Source organism: Telmatherina bonti, assembly GCF_933228915.1.
Source record: "Telmatherina bonti genome assembly, chromosome: 23".
Classification (NCBI taxonomy): domain Eukaryota; kingdom Metazoa; phylum Chordata; class Actinopteri; order Atheriniformes; family Telmatherinidae; genus Telmatherina; species Telmatherina bonti.
The window spans coordinates 19,010,092-19,029,367 of NC_136632.1; the positions used below are offsets into that span (position 1 = coordinate 19,010,092).

General features: G+C 39.5%; 4 protein-coding genes across 6 annotated transcripts in view; 2 read left to right on the top strand and 2 right to left on the bottom strand.

Moving 5' to 3' along the window:
• Positions 1 to 1,746: 1,746 nt before the first annotated feature.
• On the bottom strand, positions 1,747 to 6,664 carry selenoo2 (selenoprotein O2; the record flags this gene model as incomplete). The annotated part of the gene is made up of 9 exons (XM_079263159.1): positions 1,747 to 1,905; positions 2,134 to 2,290; positions 2,891 to 3,076; positions 3,411 to 3,573; positions 3,673 to 3,950; positions 4,048 to 4,178; positions 4,255 to 4,432; positions 4,542 to 4,745; positions 6,231 to 6,664. 9 exons carry the CDS (start codon positions 6,662 to 6,664, stop codon positions 1,747 to 1,749), a joined length of 1,890 nt encoding a protein of 629 aa, XP_079119285.1.
• A 417-nt stretch (positions 6,665 to 7,081) lies between these two features.
• On the top strand, positions 7,082 to 11,151 carry LOC306773373 (uncharacterized protein; the record flags this gene model as incomplete). The annotated part of the gene is made up of 8 exons (XM_079263161.1): positions 7,082 to 7,191; positions 8,128 to 8,330; positions 8,469 to 8,567; positions 8,680 to 8,775; positions 9,448 to 9,558; positions 10,722 to 10,845; positions 10,972 to 11,093; positions 11,146 to 11,151. The coding sequence occupies exons 1-8, from the start codon at positions 7,170 to 7,172 to the stop codon at positions 11,149 to 11,151; spliced, it is 783 nt and encodes a 260-aa protein (XP_079119287.1). The 5' UTR covers positions 7,082 to 7,169.
• Positions 11,152 to 11,153: 2 nt separating this feature from the next.
• Positions 11,154 to 16,255, top strand: LOC306773189 (uncharacterized protein). Of its 2 annotated transcripts, XM_079262933.1 has the most exons (4): positions 11,154 to 11,971; positions 12,768 to 12,812; positions 13,488 to 13,537; positions 14,632 to 16,255. In XM_079262933.1, the coding sequence occupies exons 1-4, from the start codon at positions 11,178 to 11,180 to the stop codon at positions 15,885 to 15,887; spliced, it is 2,145 nt and encodes a 714-aa protein (XP_079119059.1). In that variant the 5' UTR covers positions 11,154 to 11,177; the 3' UTR covers positions 15,888 to 16,255. The 2 variants fall into 2 exon arrangements, with proteins under 2 accessions (XP_079119059.1, XP_079119060.1); XM_079262934.1 differs by lacking the exon at positions 12,768 to 12,812.
• A 759-nt stretch (positions 16,256 to 17,014) lies between these two features.
• Positions 17,015 to 19,276, bottom strand: part of apex1 (APEX nuclease (multifunctional DNA repair enzyme) 1) — a 2,567-nt gene continuing 305 nt past the window's right edge. Inside the window, exons 1-5 of one of the 2 annotated variants that reach the window (XM_079263448.1) lie at positions 19,023 to 19,063; positions 18,586 to 18,720; positions 18,305 to 18,468; positions 18,018 to 18,210; positions 17,015 to 17,881 (exon numbers count right to left, since the gene is read on the bottom strand). In XM_079263448.1, coding sequence (XP_079119574.1) covers positions 17,367 to 17,881; positions 18,018 to 18,210; positions 18,305 to 18,468; positions 18,586 to 18,720; positions 19,023 to 19,041 — 1,026 coding nt within the window. In that variant the 5' untranslated portion in view covers positions 19,042 to 19,063 and the 3' untranslated portion in view covers positions 17,015 to 17,366. Of the gene's footprint in view, positions 17,882 to 18,017; positions 18,211 to 18,304; positions 18,469 to 18,585; positions 18,721 to 19,022; positions 19,064 to 19,276 lie in introns of those variants that run through there. The other variant, XM_079263449.1, reaches the window with a different exon arrangement.

Genomic DNA, 19,276 nt, shown 5'->3' on the forward strand with positions numbered 1-19,276 from the left:
GAACATTTGTTTGCTTTAGAAGTTCAGCTAAAGATGATTGTGGAGGTGGGTGTCTCAGTCCTGCTGTCTTGGTTTTTATATGTTTATCGCTGAAGATCACCAGGAATATTTTGTGTTTTTCCTCAGGTGAATCTAAAACCTGTTTTTATGAAGCAAGTTTAACAAATCCAGTGTATCTTCAAGTCAAATGTAGAAATCACCAAGTGGCATGCTACTTGTTATCAATTTGATCAGTTAACCCAGGTTTTCTGACTCATCTTATGTCTGTTTATGTAAAGTGGGTGAAGTTGGTAGCAGATGACTAATCATCACATTCCTGGCAGGCATAAAAAATAAGACAATTAAAACAGGAAGAAAATATGAGATAAAAATGCAGAGTATGTGAAATACTTAAAAAGCTAATCAGTCTCACTGCTGAATTATTAAATCACATGTAGATGTAACAATTTATGGTTGTGTATTTCATTAAATTAGTGTGTTGTTGTTGCATTCTGAGTGTACGTAGGATACGTTTTAATTCTGTCGGATGCAGCCCTGGTCGTTTCAAATGGTCTTGGTTCATCTTGTTGTGATCCAGACTAAAAATGTAATGAAAAGGATTTAAGTTGTTCTGTGTTTCGACTGTTAGGAGAACTGATTGTTTAGGAAGCGGAGCTTGTACATGTGGCGATCTGTTGCTATAATCATGGCTGATGAACAGACTAACAATAGGGAGAGGTTTTGGCTCAATTGTTGCTTTCAACCAAGCAGAAAGTAGGTGGCAGTAGGTGGGCTCTTTTTGTTTGCCAATGAAGAAAAAAACACAAATTGAAAATCATATGGCCAGTATTTAGTCCTGTGTTATGGTTAGTATGTCACTTTATTAATTAGCATAGCAAAAATTAATTCAGAATTTTCACATCCTCATAAATTACTAAGTTTTGAGAAAAAAATCCATGAATAAATATATCATTCCTGACGCACATCCAGAAGAAAACAATGAGCATAGGAACATTGTTCAGTACCAACAGGAACCAAATACCCAAACTAAACTCAATAAAGTAGTTTCTCCTTTCTGTGTAACACAAAACTCATCTCTATTTGTATATATCTAAAGGGTTTGAGGTCATACACATTATTACAGTGGGAAAAATGAAAAATAAGAAAATTTACACATCTTTATTTAGAAAAACTAGAAAGATTGGTTCAAAGATAAGTCAGTCATATCATTAAAACAAACACACATACTTCGATTTTGTTTGCCTTTTACTGACTGCTGATGCTGTTTCCAGTGTTTCAGGCGCAGACAGGTCACTGTGGGACTTTTTGCCTGAGTCTTCATAATTCATCAGCAGTTTAATACAAGTATGTGCGACCGCTCTGCTGGTTCATGCAGTACAACGTATCAGAGGTCTCTGTATGACATAATCAAATTCAGCTTTACAAAAGCAAAACCATAACTAATCAATACATTTTCATCGTAAATCTATTTTACAAAACCTAAATTGCATGCCTTTACATCATCAAATAAACACAGCATCACAGAAACGTTAAAATATTCTTGCATTGATGAACAGCAGAACACACTGCGACGTCACATCCTCCCTTTAAGTGACAGAAGAGAAACTCTGAGGTGGAAATGAAGAAGAACTGAGGTTCTAAACCAAAACAGAATCTTCTCATCACATCGAACAACACAGATTTCATGTTATCCAGCTGTGGAAAACAGACTTCTCTCCTTCACCTTCCCAGGAGGCTCTATGTAGATCATGTGATACAGATAGTTTGTGCCCAGGAAGGAGGCTTTGCATCATAGGTGTCAGCAAACCCCATCTGTTTGTGCTCCTTATTAGTGCATGAATCCGGTTCATGCAAAGGCTCAGGATCGGCATACGGTTTCTCCAGAACTTTGAGAACTCTGTTAACCTGTCGGACAAAATGAAAATATGAGGACTAATCTGAATTCCATGAAAGTAAAGAAAAAAAAAAACGTAATCCAATCAAGCAGCTGATCAACAAATAAAAGTTAAATTAGCTTTGTTTTTTCTAATCTACCATAAATGAAAGAAACTACCTCTCCAGCAGATATAGTTTTAAATTTAGACTTCTATAAATACATATAAAGTCAAACATTCGTCTCAAAAGCTGCCTGACCTCATGGAAGTCTCCTTTCTCTGCTGCCTGAATTGCATTCTGGGCAATGTAGTTGCGAAGGATCACACGGGGATTGTTGCAGTTCATCACCTTGACCCTCTCCTTTTTGACAATTGACAAGTCATTCGTACCATCGCACTCTCGAGCCAAACGCCTCCTGGTATCAGCACAAAAATGAAAAAATATTAGATACACTTTTTAAAGTTCAATAAAGAAAACTTAGATTTGTAGTTTATTTGCCATAAAGCTTTCGCTAAGATATGAAAACATTTTTCTCTGTATTATGAAGATATTCTGTCTGAATTGCATTGAACCTCTTTTAGGCTCTAATAACTACTTTTGTTGCTGTTGTTGTTTTGCTTTGGTTTATAAATATTTAGTTACTTCTGCATTGCTCCTCTGGTAACCACTCTACATAATTGTTACCTGCTTTTCCCATGCGCCCATGCAGGAAATCTGCACAGTAACTTTGAAATCATTTTGCTTTAAATTATTTTGATATAATTTATTATTTTATTGTGATTTCATTATTATTGTTGTCTTTTATGCTTTTTTAAAAACCATCTTTAATGGTTTTAATGTTGCATGCCAAGCACTTTGAATTGTCTCGCACATGAAAGGTGCTGCAAATAAACTTGCCTTGACCTATCAGAATTCCTCCCTGCTTCTACAAGCTCTGATTGTTGCATAATAACAATTAAATACTTTACACAAGAATGAATATATTGTAACTTCTGAAAGAAATGTCTTGTCTTACCTATACTGGCAAAGCCAGCGGATCCAGTCATCTCGCTGCTTTTCTTTTAGCTTCTCTTGATCCGTCTTGAGGAGCTCCTTTAAACGACCCATTAATCCCAGCTGCTGAGCCACATCTGGCCTTTCTGCCACCATTTCAAACATGACTGGGTTGGTTTGTGCCATGGACAGAATCATTGCCAGCTCACTAAAAACAGGAAAGATGGCATTTTCTTAAGTCTTCCACAAATCCAGATCCATGTCAGAGTTGACTTTTAAGCTTGTCCACATGAATCCTTGAAGTTGTCATAAAATTTAAACTTACATATTTTCTTGGTAAGACTGTCTCCCAAAATGCTAGCATTCAAGAAGACGGATAGATCAGATAACAAGACAGAGTTAGTCAGCGTTGGAGACCAGTCTAGTGCTCAGATTAAATTTAGATTCACTGAGAGCATATGGTGGGGTACCTGCACGTTGTTTAGTCATGTTATAGTTGCTCTAAAATAAACTTTACATCTAACCACCATACACTCCCTCACCGGTCCTCCATTGTTGGCTTATTAGCCACCTTTAGTTCCTCGATTGAGGCACACTGCTCTAAGATGAAGTCCGCCACTGGCCCCACAGTGGTCCTCTCATTGTCCTCGTCTTCAGGCACGGGGACACGACTCAACAGCCGAAAAGTGTTGGTGAAATCTGCACCTAGGAAGGCATGATCTCATCAAAATGTTATGGCTCAAGAAACAACTGTCAAATAAGATTTTAAGGGTTTTTTTGTTGGGGTTTTTTTTTTTATTTTACCAGTGTTTTGCATGACACGCAGTAGATCTGATATGAGCTCACTGTCCTCTGTTTCTTCCTTTCTCAAAAGGCCCAACTTTCTCCTCATGATACTCAGGTAAAAGGCTTCATATGTGGGCGTAAAGTTATCTAGGATTGTTCCTGCCTCTGGTGCATTCAGCTCAGAGCCTAAAGCCTCCGCAAGGCAAGCCAGATTCCAGCGGCACACAGAAGGTTGAGCTTGGTATGTGTACCGTCTTCTTCTGTCTGAAGCGTTGCAAACAAAATCTGGGTCAAATCTGACAAAACGAGAATTAGTTTTAATCCAGAAAATAATAGATATTGTTGTTACATTTTCAGACTGGTAACAGAAAACATTAGCATTTATTAACCTACCTGTCCATGAAACCAAATGGGCCATAGTCCAGAGTAAGACCCAGTATGCTCATGTTGTCTGTGTTAAGGACACCGTGACAAAAGCCAACACACTGCCACTGGGCCACCAGTTTAGCAGTTCGCATCATCACCTGCGGAAAATAAGTAAAAAATTATTAAAATGATGCACCGAATAAAAAAAGAGGGCTATGTTAAGTCAGTTCTTACTTCTCTGAAAAAAGCCATGTTCCTCTCCTTCCTGTTGCCATAAGCTTGTTGAATGTGGGGGTAGAAAGTCTCAACCACATAATCCAGCAGCTGAGCTCGAACATCATGTCGGTCTGCACTAGGACCCTGCAAACCAGAGAATTCATCTCGACCTAGAAATATCTCAAAGGAGCCAAACCTTTCAAAACAGAGAAAGGAGGAAGTAAGGTTTCAGAGCAAAGATTTTAAAAACAAAAAGTATATTATGTTTAATAAAATGTCTGTTGTTCACTGATAAGTCATGAGACCTTATGAAAGATGGAGCGAGACGCAGGACAACAGAGCAGCGCTCTGGGATGCGTCTACCGGTGTTGAGCGGATCTCTGCTGACATACAGGTCAGAGGTCACAAGGGAGGCTGCACGAGTGGTGGGGATCCCCAAAGAAGCCATAGCCTCACTGCAAAGGAACTCTCTGATACTGGAGCGAAGCACCTTTCTGCCATCACCATCTCTGCACAAATCACAATAAAGAGTTCTTTTTTTCTTGTTTTCAGTAGTTTTCAGGAACAATTCTCCAGACTTCTTGAAAAACTTTCCAAAGCTATTTTTGGATGTCTTTTGTTGAAGCATCTCTCGCTCTCTTTCAGTAATATCTAAGCCTGAGCTCTGGAGAGGGTTCATCAATCAGACCTGTTTCATTCATTTTCAGCTAACTTCTTGGTTTTTTGGCATACCTCAGCTTCTTCTTGAGGTTTCCCTTCCATAATAATAGCCTCCAGACGGCCACCCTTTCTTAAATATATGACACATGACCATGTCCGGATTATCCAATGGGCATTAAGGGCACAGGCCCACACCCACTTGGGCCCATGTGGGGCCCATGTGGGGCCCACGTAGGGCAAACACCAGCAATTTGGAAATTAAACTAAATGTACATAAAAGCCAGATAGTTATACCACAGTATCTAGTGTCTTGCTATTAATACCATTGGCTGAGAGATGTTAGAAATATTGTTTCACAGTGTATCATTCACAATTTTCACAATGTTGCGGTGAGGAAGGGGGCCTCTGGAACACTCTGGGCTCAGGGGCCTGTACACTTTTAATCCGGCCCTGCACCATGACTGAGCAGGAGATGGACCAGCTGAAAGTCTGGATGCAGCTTTTAGGTCCTGTGTCAAGTCTTTGCTAAGATTTCTTAGAGACATCAACTTTAAATTCTATTTATCTCTTGTGGAGAATTGCTTTTGGCCTCATTGGCCAATTTTTAGAACACACCACACGTTATACTGAGATGTTGTCTGCTCAAGACTCTTTGAGAATTACCTTTTCTTCGGTACAAAACTACTACAATACATCATACAAACTGTAATTTTTCATATTTTCTGTAGATGCAAATGAAGAAATGGGGGGGAAAAAATATTTTTTTGCACTTTCTTTAAGACAGTCTGCTAGTAAGTGCCTAAAGATACCATTTAACATTTGTTTGTTAAGTTTTTGTTTAAGACACTGACTGCCCTTTGAGTTTATCTGTCAGTTATTTATAGGTTAATACAATCTAGTTTGAAGGGGGAAAAAACCCAAACATTATGTTTCTCTAATGATGGGAGAGATACAAGAACTGGGTGAGAATATGCAAAAAAGCTGTCAACATCCCAAAGAAAAACTTAAATATTTTAGTAAGGCTTTAATAAAGCCTTACTAAAAGACCAAAAGAAAGCAAAATATAAAGAAATAATGGCTTGATAGTTTTGAACAATACGCTGCTGTACACCTTATGTGCGCCAAGCAGTTAAGCTCTTAAGCAGCTCTCCTCTGCATTCACATGCTTCTGATGAGAAAGGCTTAAAAACTGCTGTGTCACCTTTTGAAAGTTGTTTATTCAAAGTTGAGAAAATATCAAATTATGCCTTCTGTCTATAAAGTAGGCTAGGTGTTGGATGAGAATGAAGCATAACAGACAAACAAAAAGAGCAGCAGAGAGAGACTAAAGTCACCTGGAGTAGGGTGTGACACCTGCACCTTTCACTTGCATCTCCCAGCGCCCATGAAAGTCCGTGTTCACCTCCCCCAGATACATGACCGCTCCATCACCCAGCTGGCCCGCAAACAGCCCGAACTGGTGCCCACTGTAGCAGTGGGCAGCCGGCTCGGAACCCGGCAGAAGCCTGGAACCACTGAAATATTCCGGACCCAGAGGATCGGCTAACACGTCCTGTGCGCTCAGGCCAAGTAGAGACAGAGCCGGTTCGGACAGCGCCACGAAGCTGGGACGGACCAGAGGATGAAGAGACCAAATTCTAGAGAAACACGCTGCTGGCACTGTCCTGGACCCTGGCTGCTCTGAGACATCTACTGGCAGCTTTTTCAGAGCGGTGTTGGTGAAAGGTAAGCGCTCCAGTGCGGAGGACGCACACTGAGAGGACTCCATGGAAACTGCGTGCGGCTTATGAGACGTTGTTCGCAATGAGAGTTGTTGTGCTGAGGTCTGACAGCGTGGCAAATCATGCAATAATTCATTAAAAAAAAAAAAAAAAGTTATCTAGGGAAGTACTGTGTGTGTAAATGTGTGATATAAAAACAAAAAAGGAAAGATAATATAAAAGAAAATCGAATTATCATATATTTGATTGAAATAATATCCAGCAGATGGCAGCAATGGGAAATCACATACAGTTAAAAATTTAAGCAGAGAAGAAGAATTTGCTAACACCAAATCACTTGTACTGTGTGTGAATGTGTGTTTAGATGTATTTTTACATGTGTAAGAGGTGTTGCCTCGATCCAACAGGGAGGCACGTTGCAGTTATAGTTGAGCAGAGCTAATTTAGATCGGTGTCTGCAAGTAACAATAAATAACATAGCAGACTGTTTCTGTGTAGCTAGCCGGGTGGCTAATTGCGGCTAATCAAACTTTTCTGCACCAGCTGGAGAAAATGGACTCGAGTGTTTCCACAGGTTTGATTTTCACAAACATGTTTTTAAAAAAAAAAAAAAAAAAGTAAACATTTTGTAAATATTCTGAGGACATTCTTTCTTTCTATTCTGTGACAGCTAAAATAACAGACTTTTATACGTGTTGACTCTGGTCAAATTAGCTTATTTACACAGTTTGTCTGTGGTATTAGTATGGTTGGCTAGCTGTTAGCATCTTCAGACTGTAACCTGGGATTTTAAGGGTTTTTCAGTGGGATCCTTGTATCATTCGTTGTAAATATCATGATTTAAATGAATGTGTGTTCCCTAAGTAGATTACGGTTGTTAAAATGAGGTTGTTTAAGATGAAAGTTTTTCAACATGCACTCCAAGGTTGATTTCAAAACAAGAACATGTCTCTCCAAAGTACTTTTCAAGCAAGGTCCTTCTGATAAATGGGGAATTAGAAGCTATTACTATGTATCATTTATTGTTTGTCACGCTATTGGTGATTTAAAAATGTTTTTGAGTGAATAGTTTGTTTGTTCATAGGCCTTTCAGCAACCCAAGATCACTTGGCTGTTCAATGAAAGGCTGTTTCCTGTTATATTAATACCAAAACGAGGTGAATGGCAGTATAAAACTAAAGAAACAAAGCAAAAAAAACAAAACAAAAAAAAACAAAACAGTTGCTTCCTGAGTCCTTTTTGTGTTCATCATGTTGATGACCACATAATTTATAGTTTTTGCTGCATAACTGAGCGTCCAAAAAAACATTGCTGATAAGAACTGAGGCTGTGGCAAAATGTCAGCAGTTTAATCTGCAGCTTATGAATCTTCATCTTCATAACTGTGACTTTTCTTACAGTAAGTAAAAGCTAGTATGACCAATGAAGTGTCTGTTTTTGGATTAGCATGAACTGGACAGATGTTTTAAGCTGCTTTCCCACCCAGTTTGATTTATTTTCTGTTTTACAGATATTTCCTTACCTCTGGCATCATTGCGCCTTCTGGTCCCCCCTCTTCAGCTCATCACGGCCTCAATGTGGCGGTTGTTGAAGAAAAGGGCTGTTGAGATGTACTGGTCATTGGCAGACTTTGTGTCACTGGTAATGGACATCGTACCAGAGCTACTGATGAACAGACACAGGACTCTGCTCATTTTGGGATTAAGGGCTAAAGTGAGTATTAGCAAAGTCGTGTATTAAAATATTTGAGGGGTTTGCATGCAGGAGATAATATTATAATTAAAAACTGCAAATGATAGTTGAATTGTGTTGTGGATGCAGGAATAATTTTGTGTGTTGTTTTCTTTCCAGTACATTCTGGAGTTGTGGTGCAGTGAACAAACTGTAAAGCCTGAGTGTATTCTCTCTTACCTGGACAAGATGAAATTGTCACACTCCACCCTGGTAGATGTCAGTGTCTAAATTATATTAACTTTTATATCTTAAAATCTTTACCACTTAGGCTGCAAATGAATTGTATGTGATGATGCGAGTTATGTAATCTTAATACTCCATGTTGTAGTTTACAGAAGCCGAGGAGGAGGAGGTAAAAACGAACTTTCTAGAGTTGATTCAGATTCTGGTCAAAGATCCTGAAGAAAGACAAGACTTTTTCAAGGTGAGGAAGCACAATTTGCCCCCTTTAAAGATGGAGTATGTAAGATTTTCAATATTTTAAAAAAAGATTAACTAATAACTACAATCATAATTATAGTTTTTTGAACATGTAGGTTCCAGTCTGTCCATATTTGATGCGCTATTAAATTACAAGTTTAATTAATGACAAATGACAAAAAGGACTTTTTTTTTTTACTGCTAGGCAAACCTTTAAGAAGGGTCTTTGTCATTAATTAAACTTTTAATTTAATAACACATCAAATATGGACAGACTGGAACCTACATGTTTTAAAAAGCTATTTAATTATAATTGTAGTTATTTAAAAAAAAATTTTTTTTAAGATATTGAAAATCTTACATACTCCACCTTTTTAAGGAAAAAATGTAAACTTTTAATGGTTAGTATGAAGTTTTGTTAGGTAGCTTGGTCAGATGCAGATGCCTGTAAGAAATGTCCAAATTATTGTTCTTGTCACTCCTGTCGGGTTGCAGAGAACAGAATACAGATGTACATATAAAAAAATGAAATGTGTAGAAAAATTTACTATAAACTATAAATATAAAAATATCTATAATTTTTATAAATTTAAGCAGAAATATCCCATTATTTGATTTTGGGTTTGTACTTTTGTGCTGTAAAGTTGTTTGTAACCAAAGTTGGTTTGATTCATAGAACGTCTTCCCGGTGGAGTACGGCCCACAATATGACACCGACTTGGAGGTGCTTTTTTCTGAGTTCCTGTCTCGACTGACTCAGTTATTACCAGTACCCGATCTGGAGCAGGTGAGGAGTTGTCATTAAACAAGTGTTACACTGCGGTTACAGTATTTAAGTACGAGAACATTTTTAAAAGAACTGCATAACAATTTTAAGTTATGTATTTACATTTTCAAGGCACCAAACTTTGTTGTGCTTTATTGTTCTTGACCTTAAACAATAATTTTCTAGGTTCCTTCTGTGTCAGTCAAAGTTTTGGACCTTGGCTGTTTTTTTTGACTCACCTTCAGTGTTTTCCCTGTTTGCTTGTAAGCCTATTTAAACTGACCTTTGAACCCTTAAAAATGGGGGAAAGAATAAACAGATCCAAATTAAAGGGATTAATCAGTTTTGTGTTTACACAACAGTTTGGCAATGAACCAATTTGGACTGTACCAAAAGGCATATGGCCATGTGCAGCTTGTCACAATAAAGCATAGGAAACTGGATGAGTCAAGGACAAGAGAAGTGGCAGCAGATAAAACCGTGTATGAAAGTAATACCATTTAGAAACTGGGGGAAGAAAATCCTGAAAAGACTTCAATGATACATCTTTTCAAAAAAATGAAATAAAGGATCACTGGAGGGTGTATGTGCATCAGTATTTTGTCCAGTGCCAATTGTACTGTTGTTTTACCCATGCTATGTTAAAATGGCACAAGTCGCTCTTCATCTACATAACAAATGACAGCAGTAATCTCGTCAGTACAACCACAAAGTTTCAGTTCCTTTGAGTTTGAAAGACCATCCAATTGTTTTGAATGGGCCAGGTAAAAGGATTAAATGGTGTTTTTTCAGTCCTGTCTGTTCCACACATGACCATTTTTAAGTTTTTTTTGTGCATGTTAGAGCATTTCATAGGGCTGGGTGATGCTGTAACTTTAGTATTGATCCAAATCCAGTGCAAGTATCACTGATACTGATCCTTTTTGCCTAAACTTTAACTGTCATTTAATTATTTTTTTCTTTTACTGTCGTGATTATGATCATTATAAAACAATTACAAAGATTTTTCTCAAGACACTTTTTTTCTTTTAGCAGTTTGAATGAGAGACTTGAAAACTTTAAATTTAAGGGTATTTTTTTTAAAACAAAAAATAACTGTCTTTTTAAGTAATATAATTTAAAAAAATGCTCCTGGAAAGCATCTCGTACCCTACCTTTACGTTCTGTTGTGCTTTTTCTTCCAGACCGTTTCCTGGCTTGGCGCTGAGAGCTCTGTGATGGAGAACTGTTTGCTAAAATTGTCTGAATGTACGGAGTTAAAAAGTCTCCTCCAGTACCAAAAAAACCCTGAGCATTTGGACAAACATGGTTGGTTTCTTCCTGTAATCAGGTCTATTTTGTTGTACATTTTACCCTACTGTACCAATCAAACGTTGCGCTTTTACCTAACTGTAGTATGAACCTGTTTTCCTTCTTTTCTACCTGTTTCTGCAGTTCTGCCTTCTGGCTTGGGCCACAACATCCTTTCCACTCTGTCCTCCATTCCCTCTTTGAGAACGGGTAAACCAACGGAGCAGCCCGACCAGCCACTGCAAGGCCACAGTGATCACACGGATGTAGCGCCGTTGGTGGATGTTGCAGTTGAAATAACAGTTTCTGATCATGTAGAAGTAGGTGCAAGCACCAATGTTGAAGTGGTGATGGAAGAAAACTGCTTTGGTGGAACAAACGCAGCGACTGAAGATCCTCTGGATCCAGCAAAGAAAATCAAAGACGAGGTCGCTGGTCAAGCGGAGGGAGCAGCAACAGAAGGCTTGGTGTCCTCCCAGTATAAGATCCCTGTAGGAACACATGACTGTCCTGACTGTGACAAGAAATTTAAATTTGCCTCTTCGCTATTGGCCCACAGTGTGATCCACTCCGGAGCTCGCCCACACCATTGCAGTGACTGCGGACGCTGCTTCTCCTTCAGACAGTCCCTCGATCGGCACAGACACACACACAAAACCGGACGCACATACGACTGCGTCATTTGCGGGGAGAGCTTTCATTCTTTGTCTGCTCGTACCGTGCACAAGCGAACACACATGGAAGATGGTGTTTACCCATGTTGTCAGTGCAACAAGACGTTCAGCTGGGAGCACGCCCTGGCAAAGCACCTGAAAACTCACTCTGGGAGCCTTGAGGAAGGCCAAGAGGTGGTGAAAGTTGCTGACGACATCAGCGCGGCGAGCTCTGAACCTGGCATGCAGGTGCAAGCAGGTGACAGTGGTGATCAGCATCCACAGCTGGCAGAGTGTCAGAGCAGTGAGCCTGGAGGTCCGGTGGCTGAGTTGGTCAGTAATGTCATTCTTCCAGGGAAGGTCCGTGCAAGTGGACGCAAACGCAGGCCAACAATGAAGGTGATAAATTTACAGAAGAGTATGGCCACTAAACTGAAGAAGGAGATCACAAGAGCCAGCCCTGTACCACTGAAGACAGTCTCTTCTGTTTGGTAAATAATCAGTCACTATCCGTTTTTCATGTTATTTTCTCATAACTTTTATTTAAATTAATTTAAGACAATTTTACAATTGAAACAAAAATGTTAAGTAGAGGAGGCTCACTCTGAAAGGCATCTGGTCGTCCACTCGTCATTTTTCTGACTAGAATGGCCTTTTATTGGCAAATATTCTGACACTTCCAGTGGTTGCTTGCTTGTTGATCTGGTAGATCTGTTTTTAGGTGACTTTAAAGTACTTAAAGAACAAGCTATTAAGAAATCATATAAAAAGTCCTAGATTTGATTTTCTAAAAATTAAGGTATTTAATATCTTTAAAAATTACAAGTAACCTTTAAATATAAAGTCTAAAGTATTAAAAAAATACCACAGATCCAATCAATAAGATTTTTATCTTTTATGTGGAAATCACTAAAAAAAAAAAATTCTAATTGGTGTTTTGCACTTTTGTATCAAAGGTCAACATGAGCAGGACCACCAACATTCGGTTGTAATTGTTGGATGGAGCTTAATCTCAGATATTCAGTTTGTACTTCATTAGCAAATGTTTTTATCGGTGATGGGGAGTGCAAGTTCTGATGTTAACTGGATGGAAAATCCCAGGGTTGGCTAACACTGGTTCCAGGCAATAGCTACAAGGCCTGCTGTATGTTGTGCAAGAAGAAGCTTTTTAAACTTGCTTCGATGAGAGTTAAAGCTGTAGAATCGCAGCTGCCAAAATCTGCAAACAGATTGAGCTTGTTTCCTTTTTATCAGTTCTACAATCTTCATCTTTATCTCTGATCTCAGCAGTGACCACAGCATCAGTTCCCGTAACAGACCACAGGACAGACTGTAAGTCCACTGCTACCCTTCAGGCTGAGTTGCTGTGGAAGCTGCATGGTGTAACAAAACAATAATCCTATGATGCCAATGAGGGGGTCTTGAGAGATTTTCCAAGATAAAATTCCCAGCTCTGAAACACTAAAACTTTACATGTGGTAAAGACAGTTATAATATCTCCCCGTCATAAAGAATCCTTCAGATAATTCCTGGATCTACGTGTCGATCCATTTCTGAGATTTTCTAAAAATTCCATCAAAATTTGCTCCGCCTTGGTGCGCGTTATGTATTCTGCAGCCTGTCACTGTTGATCTTTTTGACAACTGTAGTGGTGAAAAAGCTTTTCTGGTGTCTGTTCGCCCTGATCTCCAGTACCTGCTAAAATGGAGCATTTCAGAAAGGCTGTGCAGGGTTAGAGGAGGTCTTTATGATGTTCTGAGGACCTCTTTCGAGTCCTGAAGAAGTAAAAGTCCTGAATGAAACCTGAATGAGGTTGTACCACATTCAGAATTTACTTGATGTGGTTCTGAAATTGCTCTGTTTAACGTTAGTTGTGCCATGGACTGATATTTTGGGCTGTCTTTCACAGAATGAGCTACTATAATAAACTGACTGGGGGAATAGGATTGTTTTTATGATGAGACATGAGACTGATTATAAAGGAGAATTAAAATGTCTGTTTTACAGTTCAGAACACTCCTACGGGACACCCATGATCTCAATGGAAGCCAGTCAAAGTGAGTATTCATTTGTAGAAAAGTGCTTTTAATACTCACTACAATCATTTGTGAGATCTGAAAGACATTGAAGTAGCTCACTGAGAACTATTTGCTTATTTACATCTTTCCTGCAGGTTTGCCACCTATTACTATTGGAAACTAGTTTATCGTGCTAAATCACATTACATTAGGCCGGTTAGCAGATTTGTGACCCCATCTCTGTACTTGTATATGAATGCAGTCAGTGAAGCAGCTCTTGCATATTTTTCTGATTCTGTTGTCAGCTGAGAAGCATAATCTTAAAAGTGCCCCATCGAGGTTCTTATTAACCTGTAATTACTATTAAAGCATTTCCGTATTGCCAGAAGGTATATTTTTAGAAAATTGCCACTCAGAAATACTTAAAACCATAAATCAGTGATATGATGTTTGTTAGATATTAAGAACAGGAAGGATCATATAAAAGACCATCTTGACTAATTTCCTGGAGACTTAAACGAGGCCTAAAAAAACCCCTCTGATGCATTAAATATTAAAAATCGATGTCACATTTCTTTCACGTGCAATATTTTACTTCTACAGACATGAACAGACACTTTTCTTTGTCTTTAATATTTTACTTTTTATTTAGTTGAACTATTTAATAGAAACATTTTATGAAATATATTGTCATATTTCTATTATATAAAAATAAAAACAGACTAGTATCATTTTCTTGTCCTGTTTATCACTGCATTAAACTTGGTAATTATGTGTATGTGCGTATATATGAAATTTTGTACAAAATTAGTTTGTTGTTCAGTGAGTGGCAGTGTGTTGGATAACTCTCCTAATGTCCACTGAAGTGGCAAAATTGCAAATATGCTCTCCTTACTTACAAATATACTAGAAAACAGCCTTTAAATAAGTGTCCGCTGTAGTGAACATAATGTGTCAAAGGGTTCAGTTTATTTTTCCAAAACTAATGAGTTGAAGACCATGAAACCATAAAAAACATAAAGGTTTTCAGGTAAATAATTAGAATAAATATGGAGTTGAAAGCAAGATTAAGTTATTTTTCTTTTGCATATTTTTCTTTTTTTAAGATGCTCATCGTTGTGTTTCTCTGTAAGGTTCCTCCCTGGATGTCTCATCGGCTGCTTTCTGCTGTACCAAGTGCTCTTTCCAGCACTCTGCAGAGACGGAGGTCCTGCAGCACATCAACACGGTCCACTCTGCTGAAACGGCAGAAGACAAGTCATCCCTGCAGGCCCTCAGAGGTAATGAGGGACACTTTCAGTGTGCTGACTGTGGGAAAAGTTATAAGTTTCAATCCTTGCTTAAAGCCCATCAGCGCATCCACACAGGGGAGCAGCCCTTTTCCTGCTCACAGTGCGGACAGCACTTCTCCTTCAAACAGTCCTTGGAGAGGCACAAGCAAACGCACAAGCCTGGTCGCAAGTACAAATGTCTCGTCTGCGGAGAGCTCTTCAGGTCCACAGCAGATCTGAGAACTCACAGGAGCACCCACATGGAGAATGGGGAGTACCTGTGCTCCCAGTGCGGACAGACGTTCACCTGGAAGTCGGCGCTGGTGAGGCACCTTAAGACCCATGGTAAGGAGACGGAGAAGGTGAAGAGTTCTCATAAATGCCCGCGCTGTGACCTTGGCTTCAGCTGTGCAAGCTACCTCAACAGGCACCTCCAGACCCACCAAGAGGAACGGGTCCATATCTGCAACTGTGGGAAGAGCTTCGCCTACCGGGCAGCTCTCACCGCACACCAACGCATTCATCAAAAGGATCGGCCGCACGTATGTGCGCTTTGTGGAAAGGGCTTCCTTTATAAGGGTGGTTTGCTGAGCCATATGAAGATCCACTCGGAGGAGATGCCCTTCATGTGCTCATACTGTGGCAAGAGCTTCAAGAGGGAGCGCAACATGAAGAAACATGAGCGCTGTCACACAAGAGAGAATGTTTTTAGCTGCTCACAGTGCGACAAGAGTTTTGTTTATAAAGCCACGTTGATCAGACACGAGCTGACGCATTCGGGTGAGAGGCCGTACCTTTGCTCCGACTGCGGGAAGGGTTTCTTCTCTCATGCTGAGCTTTTAAAGCACGAGCGCTTCCACACAGGCCACAAACCGTTCCAGTGTTCCCACTGTGGCAAGAAATTCACCCAGTCCTGCTACCTGACCATCCACCTGCGCTATCACACGGGGGTCCGGCCGTACTCCTGCTCTGAGTGTGACAAAAGCTTTCTGAGCGCCAACCGACTAAAGAGACACCAAAGAACACATTCAGGGGAGAAACCGTATCTGTGTGTGGAGTGTGGAAAAGGATTCAGGCAGTCTTATCATCTCAAGATGCATCAACGAACACATGTTTGACGGGGAAAACGGAATGAAAAATTTGAAGGAACGACCCTTTAAATAGGTTCATGTTGATTATTCTCTGTGAAACTAATGTGCCCAGATTTAGATACCATTATGTTATTTATGTTCTCTTTTATATGACTCTAATTTATCCACACAATTACAGACTGATGCAAATCAGCTGTTTGCCATTTTCTACTAGTTAAAAATGAATGCAAAGTCAAGCTGTTATGGATTCATTTAGCCGACCAGAAAGCAAAATGCAGCAGAAACGGAAGTCATGTCCAGTAAGATGTAAGAGTGAAAGATGGGATTTTTGTTCCCAGAACAATATAACTTAACCAAAACGTCCTGTGCAAAATAATAAACAATATCACATTATCTTCTTGCAAATCTTAAGTTTTGTTTTTTTTTTTATGAAAACCCTTTATCCGATTCTCAAATGTGTTTATAGATGCCAAATTTGTTTGTATTCCTCTTAGGTTGGTAAATGCTGGTCTACTGTCATTTAAAAGGACGGACCAGTTAGATCTGCTTCTACTACAGGGCTGTCCTGATAGCTTTGTACTGGGAAGGCTGTGGAAAGTGTCCTCACCTTCTGCATGACGTTTTAGTTCTGCAGTTGCGGCAGCAGGAAAAGAACCACCTCCATGTACACAGCCTCTGTCTAGCAGACTGTGCAATATAAGATCAATCATGCCTTGTAGAAATCACTGCTTTGATATTTCAAACCTTCAACTGAAGTCACCATTAGGACATCATCACTTGATCAGAATTACATACAATAATACTATCATGTACTATGGCACATGCCATGTGCTGCAATACCACATACACTAGTGAGGTCATATTTACTGACAATATCTGTGTACAGCATTTTCTTTGTTCTGGACACACTTAATAATCTACTCAACTTATTTAATCTCTTATATTGCCTGGACTGTTTTTTGGTTTTAAAGAATCTTGTTACACTTGCATTTTTGTAAAATAAGCTTATTAAATGTGTCAACACACTCCTACAACTCTGCATAATAAATGCATTTAATCTCCAGACTTTCCTGCAATAAAGTACACAGTAGAGAAATGCAACTCTGAAGCAATAAAGACATATTCAAATTCACTCTTTATTTTCAAACAGGAGCAAGTGGTTATTTAACACTGTTGGAAAAGAAGCTTAAAACCAGTTACATTTTCAACTGCTGTTGATTCATTTTAATCAAACCAAACTTAAAGGGTTGAAAAATCAGCTTATAGGCCTGATTTAGTGTTCCATGTTTATAGGGATTTACTGAAGCTTCAGTTACACGGTGGGATATTTACTCTGAAACATGAATGTAGAAGTACTAAACTAAGATACAAGTAAGTTCACTAAAGAAGACTTTTTTTTGCAGGACTCCAAAGACATCCTCTCTATGGAACTTAGACATGATAGTTTGAACAAAAGCACCAAAAAGGCAGAGCGAAGGTGACAAAGCATCAACCTTGCCGATGAACCTACACAGCTATATGCAGAGTAATGGGGCAGTGGTCGCTCCCCATTGCCTTGTTACGAATCTTGCTGTCGCACAGACCTGGCACCAAGGAGGAAGACAACAAGAAATAGTCAAGCCTCCAACCCACATTCTTTGAGCGGGCGTTCATCATATAGGTCCAGAAGGTGTAGGCGTTTGCTTGCTCAGGGTAGAGCTCGCGGAAGCTGTCGACAAAACCAGCCGCCAGCAGCTGGCTGAAGCCTTCCCGCTCCTCTGGGGTGAAACCTGCGTTTTTCTTGTTGCCCTTAGGGTTCTTCAGGTCGATCTCCTGGTGCGCGACGTTAAGGTCGCCGCACAGCACGAGAGGCTTCTGTATGTCAAGCTCGCTCAGGTACGCTCTGAAGTCCTCATCCCAGGTTTTGCGGTAATCTAGGCGAACGAGACCTTTGCTGGCATTTGGTACGTAAGCGGTCACGAGGTAGAAGTTGGGGAACTCTGCTGTGATGACTCGCCCTTCCTTGTCGTGCTCCTCTTTGCCTGAAAGATTAATAGGTTTGATGTTAACCAACAAAGTCCCGTTCAAAACCTACTTTAAACATTTTTTTTACCATCAGAGTACCTCACAAAACTAATCTAGTGCAATTCTGCAAGACCATCCACATGTACCACTCACCGATGCCATAGGTCACTTTGATGGGTTCAGTCTTGCACAGCATCGCTACACCACTGTAACCCTCCTTGTCTTTAGAGGCAGCCCAATACTTATGGGGATACTCTGGCATTGAGGTGATCTCAGTAGGGAGAGCTTTCTCTGAACACTTCGTCTCCTGGAGGCACAAAACATCTGGATCTTCCTCACGCACCCACTGAAATCAGCAAGTGCAACAATTAACCTCAAGATTGCTTTAACTTTGTTTCAAGGTGTTGAAATATCATTTTTAATCACTGCAAAAAACTCACCTCCAGACCCTTCTTTTTCACCCAAGCCCTCAGCCCATCCACGTTCCATGAAGTGATTTTCATGTTGGCGCTGCGTCCATCTTTACTGGTCATTTTGTCTGGAGGATCGTCGTACAGTACTGGGGCCTCTGGTTCTTTGGCTTTTTTTGCCTTCTTGGCAGAACCTCAAAGAAGATGAAATGTGAAAAAGATGCGTGAAATCTATATCCCCTCCACTTCTTTAGGTAAACTATACATGGAAATAGTCATTTTGATTTTGCATTCTTGTTAATTTTACGTACCAGAACTTGAGTCATTTTCTCCCTCTGCTGTTGCCTCCTTGGCTTGCTTGCCTCTCTTCATAGTTGAAGTCGTCCTGACACCACCAAACACACCTCGCAAACACACAACACGCACACACAACAGCACACGCGTCCCTAGAAAATGAAGGGATTTAATGGTTAAAACAAAACATTATGATCCATGCAGAACACTTGTTTTTATCTGTTGGTTATCAATATTAATATCTATTTTATTTCTTCTGTAAATTGAAATGCATGAAAGGCAAGTTAGAGAGTTTTAGAAAGTTTAGAAAAATCTTTTTTCTGAAGTTCAGAAAGATTTTTAGAAAGTTTAGAGATAAACTACTAGTTTTATATAATAGTTTAAGCTAAATTTCTTTTGGTTTTAGACTGTAAACAAAACGGCATCTACAGATTTAATCACGTGCATTTCCTACCTATTTGCAAGGAGAACATGAGTGAGATCGCATCTCCAAATATCTGCTGCACCTGCTTAAAAGATTAAATGTTTTTCTTTGGTTATGTCTTCTTAGGCCTAGCATAAATATTTATTAAATGCCAGCGCACACAATCTTAGTCTGAATGAAAGTCCCTGGTGTGCCTTAAATTCATGTACTAACATGATTTACTGCATGCTTGTCTGACACTGAGGCAATAATCACAATTAGGTTTATCGCCGTTTCCGCGTTGC